This window comes from Salarias fasciatus, chromosome 11, assembly GCF_902148845.1.
Source record: "Salarias fasciatus chromosome 11, fSalaFa1.1, whole genome shotgun sequence".
NCBI classification, from domain to species: Eukaryota; Metazoa; Chordata; class Actinopteri; order Blenniiformes; family Blenniidae; genus Salarias; species Salarias fasciatus.
In genome coordinates this window covers 30,205,478-30,217,502 of record NC_043755.1, presented here as the reverse complement: position 1 = coordinate 30,217,502, position 12,025 = coordinate 30,205,478, and the positions used below count along the sequence as shown (strand labels likewise).

Genomic DNA, 12,025 nt, shown 5'->3' with positions numbered 1-12,025 from the left:
CAAAAAGAAAGGATGTATGATTTTAATTTTCTCTCCAACTAGCCTCCACACTGCTGCATGCGGAAATAGCTGGTGCCCACTTAAAAAAACACTCAACCAATTTAACGTTGCACTTCGACAACATAGTCGAATCCACTGCGGGGAGTTTAAAAAACACATTAAAACCGATGCAGCAGAACCAGCAGTGTTACCTATTTCCCTCTTTCTGTACTGCTGCCTTTACCACACTGCCTCCAGTACAACAAGAAACACAATCCTGGATGCCTGTTTTTCATAAAAATACACTCAAAAATACATCTGAATGTAGTTAAACTGGGAGATTCAAACTATAAGAATGAGCAGTTTTAAAACAAGCTCTGAATTAACTTAACACGGAAGATTTTTTTGTGAAATTTCAGAAATGTGCTGAAATACATTCAGCAGAAAAAAAAAGTAACGGCTGTTCAACAAAATATGCATTAAAATCATGTGAAAACTAAACTTCATCTGCCTCCTGAGCTTCAGTTCATCTCTCTTCTCAGTGAAGTATGTGCTGACGAGGCTGTTTGTCTCTTTTCTGGACCAAAATGAAGCCGTGAGGCATCACTGCTAACGGCGGCCATGTTGTTTGAGATCATCACTGTGGCTCAGTGGGCAGAGCAGCTCGTCACTGAGGATTTCTTGTTGCATCTTGTTGTGGCTGTTTTCTGTGTTGTTTCGTGTTATTTGGGTGTTCTCTTATTCAGTCAGTTCATGTTTTATTGGTATCTATGGTATCTTGTCATGTTTACATTATTCCTGACGTCTGGTTTCATGTCTGCGATGTGTTTCTGGTTTCTGATGTCTGGTTTCTCCATTGATCGCTGATCTCTCTTTTCTTAACTCTTAATCCTTGATGTCTGCCAGCGGTTCCACCTCCAGTTCCCTGCTCTGCTCTGTGGTCAAAGATCGCAGTCTGTCCATTTGTTGGACCATCAGTTTCACTTCCTGGTCACTGGTCACCTGATTGGTGGGGTATTACTTGGTAGCGGTCTCAGTCTTGAGATCTCATTTCAAGGTCCTGGTCTTGACTTGGTCTCAGTCCCTGAAAGTCACGGTCTTGGTCTTGGGGTGCTCTGGCCTTGGTGTTGTCTAGTTCTTAGGATGGTCTGGTCTTGGTCTTGTCTCAGTCTTGGTCTTTGGATGCTCTGGTCTTGGTCTTGTCTCGGTCTTGGTTTCGGTGGTCTTGACTATAACACTATTTCTCCATTGAGCCGTGAATCCCCCCTAGCAGTCCTGGACCACCACCAACAGGCAGGATCAACACATTTCAGTCCGGGACCACATCAGTCCAGGACTAGTAAATCCTATCCGCTAACAGAAGCAGAGCGAATCGGGACAGACTCTGCTCTGTTTGCAGAACGCTTCAGTCAAAGGACCAGCATGGACCGATAAACCCACTGGGATAAGAGGTGCAACGTCTCTCCAGATGTTTGTTTCTGTATCGTCTGCTTGTTCCTGTTCGGTCCCCTGCTGAACCAGCTGCTGGTTCCTGCCGTTTGTTTCGGTTTCTGACAGAAACCACGTCCGTGTGAGATCCAGATTTTGCTTTCAGCACAGCGTGGTTTTCTAAGATATACTCTTAAAATTAAGAGTCGAGCTCGTTACATAACATGAACATAATGAACTCTGTATAAAGTCTTTATATGAAGCAGCTCCTTTTCATATTAGTTCATTTCATTGTGAGAGCAAACAGCTGCTGTTTCACTGTTTCCAATGCTGTCGAGAGAAACAGTGTTGTGTAAATAAGCTGAAGTTTTTTATCTGAGCGCAGAAAGAAAACAGCATTTCCCTCCTGATGCACTCCGGTAAATAAATTCTCCTGCAGCGGCTCACGGCACGCAAACATATTAAGAGGCGTCCTATAGCCGGAGTCTGAAGGTGAGTGTGTTTTGTTTGGTTATTGCTCCGGTGAAGCCCCGCGGAAGAGAAGAGGGCTTTGAGTATATTAGTTGGAAGGCAGCATCTGTATTGATTCCCCCAAAGGACACCGGAGATGAGGAGCCGCTCCTAATTGGAGTCTCGGAGCAGAGACTCTTGATGAGTTATTCATGTTGAAACACTTTACTGCGATTCATAGAGTTCTTATTCATCTCTTTTTTTCCCCGCTTTTCTGGCTGAGGACAAACAGTCTGGTGCAGGTAAATGTGCATCTTCAGATTTAGGATTCTGTGTGATATCTGTGTTTTCTGGCTGCGCTAAATGCCTTTTTATGTAAAATCAATGCAGCTTTTAGAGGCGGCACTGAATGTACACGCCTTTTAAAACATTTCACTGGACTGTCGTTGCATCAGTGTGGCTGTTTTTCTGCAGGCTGTCATCTGCTCGTGCACCACAGTCAGTCATTTCTTCTTCTTTTTGCTGGTTATCCATATATTTTACAGTTTGTTTCATTAGAGGAAAATCAGCTTTCATGGCTTAAAAGAAATATTTTTCAAGGGGGTTTTTAAGGGGGTAATATCAGGGGTGAATAGGGATGTTGCATTGAAACGGCGGGTTAAACGGAGCAAGAGATCTGGAGGCCAATGGATATACGAAAACATCTAAACACTGACCCGCTGCTAAAATGACCTTCACCACAAAATCAAGTTAAAACAGACACCTGAACACACCACAAATTGACTGAATAAGGCACCTAAACGCACCACAAACTGACACACTTCTGTGTCAGTCACTTGAAGGCATTGTGAACTGATCTGCTGAAGCTACAGATTAAACTCACCACAGGAGTATGTCCTGTTAAAACAGACGCCTGAACGCACCACAAACTGACCCACTGCAATAACATGCTGAACTCACCATAAACATATGTCCCGGTATAACGGACACTTAAATGCACCACAAAGTAACCCCCCGTTATAACAGGCATTTAAATGTGCCTCAAACTGACTTTCTGTTCTTGCAGGCACTTAAACGCATCACAAACTGACCCACTGCAATGACATACGAAACGTAGGACAAGCGTACATAATGTTAAAACAGGCACCTGAACGCACCAGAAACGGAGGTAAAGATAAAACAGAGACCTAAACTCACCACACACTGCCCTACTGTTATAACAGGCACTTTGTGTCACCACAAACCAAACCAACGTCCTGTTAAAATAGACACACGTGTACCATGAATAAATCTCCTGTTACAAGAGACTGAACTAATCCTGAAACACCTAAACGCCCCACAGTCTGAACCACCAAAATAAAACACCTCGCTGTAAAATAACTGGCTGCTATTACAGAAACATGAACTGACCACAAGTCGACCAACTGCAGAAACTAAAACATCATTTCAACAAAAAAAGCTTAAAAATGTGGAAATAAAAAATACTGTAACCATAAGAAAACATTTTTTTTAACATTTATGTTTGAAAACGGAAATGGGAGCCTTTTAAAACCATATTTAATCATTTTTATTGAATTTTTTTTAACTTTATTTCATTTGTACTTCACGTCTGAAGAAGATTATGATGTAAGACAAGAAATCAACCAATAGGAAGTGTGCAGGCTGACAACAGATGATGAGCTGAAGCTTATTTACTGAGTTTTCATGTGGAAACGTGCGTCACTGGAGTCAATGCCTCACCTGATGTGAACCTCGCAGCCACACGTGTGTCTCTGGATAACACTGAACGGTTAAATCATGACTAAATTCAACATTATGAGCTGCACTGCTGCTGATGTCCCTGAACTCATCGCGGCTGAATAAATGATGACTCAACACTTTTCACACGAAAATCTGCCAATCAGTCGTCTGCGAATGAAACAGAAAAGCACCTTTTTTCTCCTCTTTCTCTGCTGAAGAGTCACAGATAAAATTCTGCATTCAATGACAGTCTAGATGATAACAACGCTCCAGCCAAAAATGCTCAAATGTTTGAATAAGTAAAACACTATGAGATCGAAAAAAATACACAAAAAGAAGAAGAAGAAAGCACACAATCAATAGTCAGCCATGTTTTTTCTTTGTAATTATCCCGACGCTGAAACAATAATGAGCTGTGAGAATACTTTGCATAGCAATTTAGTCCGTTATCGCAAATAATAGAGATGATGTGCAGCTCCAATCAGCCTTTGTGAAAGAGTGCGTTGTCAATCTGATTTGGCACGGCGCAGATTGCTCGGGTGAAACAGTTTTCGATCAAGTCCCCGAGGAGGAGTTGATTGGATCTCCTGGAACAGTGGCTGCTGGTTCGGCGTCATTCATGGTTGATGTTTCCGAGGAAGCCTTGAAATCCATTAAAGCTGTAACAGTACTGCTATTCATCTCGGATGAATCTCGGCTGCAGGAGCCTCTGTCGTTTTGTTTCCTCCCTTTTTTTTTATTGGCACATGTGGCCATAAGCTCTGGGCTGGTCAATCACAAAGCCACATTTGAGGTGGGACAAAAGTGTCTTTTCACACTTGGACAGCCACCGGCCACAAAAAAAAAAAAAAAAAAAAAAAAGTCTGAATTCAATTACAGAGATAACATCTGCAAATACGTACAGACACACAAAACCCGGCTCATCCGCGCTCACATAAACACATGCACGTCGAGCCGCACGCGCCAACACGGACACACACGCGAGAAAACACACACGTACATATAGATGGAAGGCGGGGAAATGGCCGCAAACCCTTCAAACTCCAGACAGAAATCAATTTCCAACTTGGAAGTTGTCGAGGAGAAACGCTAATCGGAGGGCAGATAAGGGCTTGTTTGCTCCTGATAAGACAAGCGACCGCGACACATGTCCCATAAATTGAGGTTTGCTCGATTTGCCTGAAGGGTTGTCTGTTCGGGGTGGGGGTGGGGGTGGGGGGGTGGTGGGGGGGTTGGTGGGCAGATCCTCAACCCTCCATAGATGGAAAGGAAAAAACAACAATATGAGAACATGTTTGAAATTGTCTGGACTATAACCACAGCGGTTCTCCTACGGACACCACTAGGTGTCACTGTTGCCATAATACAATGACACCTAGTGGTCAGAACATGTTATGCACAACTTCATTTTGATATACATATATATGCAAAATATGTGCAATTTATTTTTTTGTTCTTTCAACTGACATATATATATATATATATATATATATATATATATATATATATATATATATATATATATATATTGAGACTTGTATTCCAGAGAATAAGGTAGTTATTAGCTAGTAAAGTAAATCCAAACCAAAACTTCAGAGGACTCGAGTGGGAAACGTAAAGCTCGGCTAGCGAGTTCACAGGTGGCTAAGCCAAGACCTATTTTTCTGTTAAAAGAATTAAAGTCTTTCTAAATGTTCTTACTATCTTCTTGCCCCTCATCTTTTACAACAGTGGTGTTAAACATAAGGTCCTCAGCCCAAATCTGGCCCTGGACAGGATTCACGACATCCAGTTTGACGATAATTATAATTTTGATCACTTAAATAAATAATTTGAACCGACAGAGAAACAAAACTGAGACGTGAATTAGCAGCAGACACAGATTCGAGCTGCCTCACTGTGAGCTTAAAGGATTTAGCATCAGAGCTGAAGAGGAGGATAAAGATGCATGAAGGTTGCAGAAATCACGCAGCCTCTGTACAGAATTAGCCCGAAGAGAAACACTGTGGCAGAGAAGACTTTGCATTTGAAATACATCAGATTATTGCCCCAGTGAGGGAACAATGTAGCAGCATCTCATATCATTTTGAGAAGAGTACGGAAGAAGCGTCTTACAATTTAATCATGTTTACAATATTAAAGAAAGAAAAACATGCACAGGCAGCATTTACTAACAACTATTTGTAAGAATTAACTTCAGAACAACGGTTCTCAACCAGAGGTTCTGGAGGGTTTTGGGGTCCAGGGTTAGCCTTTGGCAATGTGGTTAGGAAAGTGTCAAGTGTATTTTATTTTGAAGACATTTCAGCCAATCAGAGTAAAGAAATGATCTTTTTCAGAGTATCGGTTCATCCGGGTTGGCTACATGTGATGGAGCTTTAAAAGAGGAAGAATCCCTGACCTCCCGCAGAACTGAGCCGGGTTCAGACGAGCATCCAGCAGAAGCTGACAGCGATCGATGTGGCAGGAGGCTAAACTCCCCAGCCTCAAGCCCACCGCACTGTGACAAAGAGAAAAATGCGGCCACTCACGTCGATGATGGTCCACTGCTCCACCACGATGGCGTCGTACGTCGGGGCGGCCGCGGTGGGCTCGCCCTCGCTCGCCTCCTGGAAGATGAAGACGCTTTCCACCGACTTAGGCAGCAAATCTGCGGAGAAGACAGGAGAAAAAAAAAAGATCCATGGGTGAGAAGAGTATTTATGGATGGAGCGTGTCTGTCCTGTGTCTTCTCGTGCTTCCTTCGGGCCCTTGGGCCAGAGGAAATGGAAAGATATCACTCAGCCACGTTCGCACACCACCCTTCATTACATGGCCGGCGGTGTGAGCCGTTTGTATGAGCAATGAGCGCTTATGCATTATGCAAGCAGACGGTGTAAAAGAAAAGAGCAGGTATTCCCCTCATGGGCCTGGACACACTCACACACACACACACACACAAAAAAAATGTGAAAAAGAAAAACAAAGAAGCAGACATCAGGAGCTTCACAGATCAGCCAAAACGTTATGACCACCTGTTTATATTGTTCTGCGCTCATTTATTTGACTGAAATAGCCCTGAAACTTTGAGGGCTGGACTCCATTTGATCGCTAACATTGACATCTAGATGTTAGCAGCACGTCTTTTAAGTATTCAAAGTCACACCATCATCACTTGGCTTTCCACACACCGACTCCATATCACTGTAATATGATGCCTCTGATTTAATGCTGCTTGTCATGTTGCAATAATGTAAATAGTTAATGTTTTAAGGTTATTCTATATAGACAGGATTTCTTTTCCATTCAAACACATTCCGTATGTTTCATTCTTCCTCTGAGATCCTGTTTTCTTAGATTCCTCATCTTTATTTCACTCCAAATTTCTATCTTGAAGAACATTGAGACCAAGGAAATTGTGTGGAAATGGTTGAAAGACAATAAAGAGAGTCTGAGTGACCCTTAGCTGCTCATGACCCTGAAAAATATCACTGCATTTATTTCCATGGACCATTTCTGATCACGAGTGAGCAATGCGGACCAGGGACACCAAGCAACCGCTTTATTTCTAAATGTTCTCAGTCCGTCCATCCATTCATCCATCCAGTCTTCAAGCTCTTCACTTGATTTCAACATCAAAATGTTCAAATTCAACGGGATCCATCAAACATTTTGACAGGCATCATGATAATTTATCATGGTCTCATCAAATACAACTTAACGTAAACCTGCTTTACATTCAGAAAGTCGTGAAATAACCTTGCGGAACCAAAGAGAAACCTTCCAGTTTTCAAAGGGTTAAAATCCTGAGATGTAGTCACCGGGTTTAACGTGGTTAGTCTGTTCGGCGCGGAGCACAAATCCCTCTGCTCAGCCCGCATTATTCACCCTAAAAAGAGCTGAATTGAGTTAGAAACATAAAGACATTGATGCAGATGCTCCGGGCCTCCAATGAGCTTCTGCCCGCCGCCGACCAAATAGATTTTCTCGTCTTCCCCTCCGTTGGAGGCTAACAATCGCAGGATTGGCATCCGAGACAGAAAGCCCGCTCCGAGACCCCTCTCCACCCAACGTCTCTTGTTATTCATTTGATGCACACGAGCGCGCGCGCACACACACACACACACACACACACACACACACACACACTGGAGCAGGACGCTGGCCCCGCGGTCCGGCCTTCCCAGCTGGCCTGAGTGCTTTCTCATTACTCCCAAACCATTTACACACTAATACAGTTTGCCGGGGCCCAGGCACCAATACAAGACACTCCACATTTCATTACTGCGCCCTAATAACAGGGGGGGTGGGGGTTGGGGGGGGGGAGAAAGACGGAGGGGAAGAGCAGAGGATGACAGGCGCTTTTATTTTCCCCTCCGTTGAAAACCCATTTAGGACCCGCGCACGCTCAATTGAAGGCATCTCTCAGACGTCGGCCGGCTCGCTCCGGCGCAGACATTGTTTGCGGTTCACCCCGCCCTGCCCCCCCATCCACCTTTCCCTCCATCCAACCCCCCCTCCTCCGTCCGCCTCATTCCTTATCCCTCCTTGTATAATTGGAAAGAAGTGCTTTGGCGCGGCGGCGAGGCCGCGGTTCCCACCGCTGGCGGGGATCGCCCAGGTGAGATCGGCGGCGGTCTCCTGTCTCGCCGCTCTGCGGGGAGTGGCGAGTCTCGGGTGATAACGCACACAGGCTCTCAGCAGACCAGAGAAAGCACGGGAACCCGGGGGGAAGAGGAGGAGGAGGCGAGGGAGGAGGTTGCCGGGGGCGTCGAGTCCGTCGGGGGGATTCGCGCCGGTTGCGAATAAACATTATCTCGCGCCTATTGACTGAGGAGTCGAGCCGAGGCGCCGCCGGCGGGCCGACTGAGAATAAGTTGTTTACACTTGCTTAAAAAACCAACCGTGCGCTCTCGGTAAAATTGTTCTCCATCTCCCCCGTGACTCGCACACTCAAGGTCGCAGGGCGAGGCATGCTAATACAGTCGCACTGGAAACACGGAGTGACAGAGTCGGGACTGAAAGACACGCAGGCGGAGAGCGGCGGTGACAGGCCGACGCCAAGGCGGCGAGCAGCAGCGGAAATCAGGAACCAGACGACACAGGAGAGGATCAGATCAATCAGTCCTGACACACACAACGTGCACAGATGTACGGTCAGCGGCTGCACAAACCGACACACTCCGGAAGCAGTGTGTTCTGACAGACATTAACAACAATGGCGGCCTCCAGACTGGGTCATTTCATAGTTGACAGTCACCTGGATTAACAATCCAGCTTGGTCGTCTGCCCAAGCGAATGTCTGTGTTCTATCATTGGTAATGTTTATGACGTGTGTGTGTGGTTTTCTAACATAAACTAACAACAGTACGGACTAGTGGCCAAACATGAAAACGACATCATCGTCAGCGTTTCTGCTGTTTCCGTTTGAACTGACATCGTCTTGTAAATGCAAAACTTTTCTGAAACGAGAGCACAGGAACGAGGTTTTTTCACTTTGACAATATTGCCATGGAAAAGCAGTTTGGGTTCTTCTCACCAGGAGGAAGCTCAGGGCTCATACAGGCCAACAGGCGAAGGCAGGGTGTTCATTCCCGATCCCAGAGGGCTGCAGTCCTGCATGTTTTCAATGCTCCCCTGTTCCAACACACCTGAATTTAGTAAATGGTTCATGATGAAGCTCTGCAGGAAGCCTGAGAATGAATCAATCAGTACTATCAGGTGTGTTGAAACGAGGACACATTGAAACTGTGCAGGAACACAGCCCGCCACGACCAGGAATGCCCACCCCTAGGCGAAGGTATAATATTTTATAATTTAATTTATCGGGGCGTGTAATAATATAACAATGGTGATTCATGTAATACCTGCCAATAATGTAATATTTTTTTCCTTTTTTATTGTAATAAAGTCTGTAATGATTTAAGTTGCCAGTAGTGTAATAAAATCCGTTTTTCTAAGATTAACATTATAAAGTTATTACACGATTGAAGTAATAGCATTATAAAAATACTTGCAAAACTATATTAAGTGCAGCCAATATTGTAAAAAGATTGCATTTTCTGTGAATAAAAGCCTTTTGTTGCAGCTTTCTTATGAAAAATAGATATAATGGACGGAACAGTTGTCATATTCATTAATTCATTAGAATATATCAATGACAATATCCATCATTCAAACAATATTTCATATTTGGCAAGAGTAACAAAGCGTCCTGAGAGCCTGGGGATTTGAGCTGTGTGGGGCAGAGGCTTGTCATCAAACACCTTAAAAACATCTGATATCATTCAGTAGACTGAAACATTCTCAGTGTGTCCAGCTTCGTCCGTGCACTTCCGCCGAGCTGACCGCTGGCCACCCCGCGCCAGGTCACGTCGGCTGACATGATTTAAACATGCGTGCCGGGCGGTGGGGGGGGGGCTCGGCGAGCCGCAGACAGGCTGCTGACAGCTTATCCATATTTCAGACAGGACGAGTGGACAGAGAGGGACAGAGGGAGGAACAGACGAGGGCGTCTAATGTGAAGGGATTAGATGTGGCTCTTCCCTGCGGAGCCAGATGCTTGGCAGCTGGCAGGCTGCTGGTTACCTGCGTGGTTACCAGGCAGACTTTCAGACGGTGGAGCGGGAGGGGGGGCTCGCATCCGGTCTCATAACCTACACAGCCTCATTCAAAGGATCATGAAGATGCACAGAGGATACTCTGTGTATCCTGTATGAAACGATTGTGGCTTTCTTCCTGAGGTTTGCAGGTGATAAATTAAGAATGGCATAAAATAATTTGTGACACCATGAAGTCATCAAACAAAGAGTGTTACAGGAAATCAATTTTAATATTTGGTTAAAAAAAAGAAAATATGGGAAGTGATCTGTCACAAAGGTGAAGTAGAGATTCAGAAAAAGGGAGCAACACAGAAAACATCTCATAAGTTGACAGATGAAAGTCGTGGGGGGGCCAGCTGAGGAAACGTCTCTCAGCACATCTAAGCTTGTCTGCACATTGTGAGCTGTACATTAACCAATTAGCATAAACTCCTTCAGTATTTCATTGCACATGGGAACTCACGTCCAATACTAAATAATCATGAAGACAAACGTGATAAATAGATTCTGTGTGATTTTGCTCGTCTGCAAGATGCGATCCTCCATCCGTCCTGTTAGCTTCCACATATCTGTGCCCATTTTTATCCTTTCATCCTACCAACAAGATAGCAAGCTTCCTCTGCAGCATTGTGATCTATAGATCGGGAAGTGTGGGACGCGCCACCAGATAATTAGGATGTATTTCCAAATAATGACTTTTAAATCTGCAGCATAGTTCCTGCATTTGCATTTCCCATTCAGATAAAAGAGTGTTTCAGGAGGTATTCAGATTTGCCGTCATTGCACTCTGGGGTGGACTAACACAGAAATATTGAGGATGACAAATTCTTACAGGCGTGGAGAGGATTTATCCTCCATCCACCCGGGAAATTACATGCATGACCACAGGTAATTCCACACAAACCTTCACCACACGTTTTCAACATGGTCACAGAACATATTTATTTCGCTGAAGCTTACATGGGAGGAAAAAAAAAAAATCCCTTCAGTCAACACAGCAGGGTGTTTGCATCAGTTACATTTGTGAGTCATCATTAGCATCATCAGACTTGTGTTCGACGCTCACGGACTGGTGTGTGACAAAGGGATTATCCCCTCTACTCCACAGATCCTCTGTAAATAAATGTCACTCAGTTCTGTTTCTGATTTCACTCCTCCTGCAAACCCACTCCTCTCATCAACACATTTCTTCGATGGTGCAGGTTTCCAATTGGAGTTGAGCCAGCATGATTATTCCTACTCTTAAAGTCCAGTTTTTATCGAACTGATGCAATAACTCAGGTTTTTTTTGTGTCTCATGAAACAGAGTGAACGTTTTAACCTATCATGATCTCAGGAAACATCTTTTGCATCAGTTTTGAACTGACTGTAACAGAGTTTCACCGTTTAGCACGAGGATATATGGAGACTAAAGCACACTTCATATTTATCCGTTCAAGACATTTATCCCAAAAGTGACCATATTTCATGACTTTCTCACACTTCTATACTGATAACAGTCACACAGTGTATGATAAATTATCCGTGCTAAATCTTCAAGATAGGTGGTGTTCGTGTAGGATTCCGAGAAATTGTGAAAAATGTACCAATGAATCACACTTCTCATTTACACTTCTCATAATAGAACACAGAGCAGCACTGTTGTTTTCCCTCGTTTCTTCTTTACACAGTGAGTGCAGCTAATTGAAGGGAAAGAGAGAAACGGTGGAGCCATATCAGATCATATCAACTTTGAACATACAGTAGGACTACTGTGAGTGACAGTATATCCATTTTTAATTGCATGAAGTAAGTTATGATTAGCATATTTAAAGAAAAAAACAAACTAAAACTTTACAATGTAGGAC

At 44.0% G+C, this 12,025-nt stretch overlaps 1 protein-coding gene across 2 annotated transcripts in view; it reads right to left on the bottom strand.

The window, feature by feature from the left end:
• rftn1b (raftlin, lipid raft linker 1b) overlaps window positions 1-12,025 on the bottom strand; it is a 141,218-nt gene that overhangs the window by 25,452 nt on the left and 103,741 nt on the right. For both annotated transcript variants that reach the window (XM_030102031.1, XM_030102032.1), the window contains exon 7: window positions 6,129-6,247. In XM_030102031.1, the coding sequence (XP_029957891.1) occupies window positions 6,129-6,247 (119 nt within the window). The remainder of the gene's footprint in view (window positions 1-6,128; window positions 6,248-12,025) is intronic.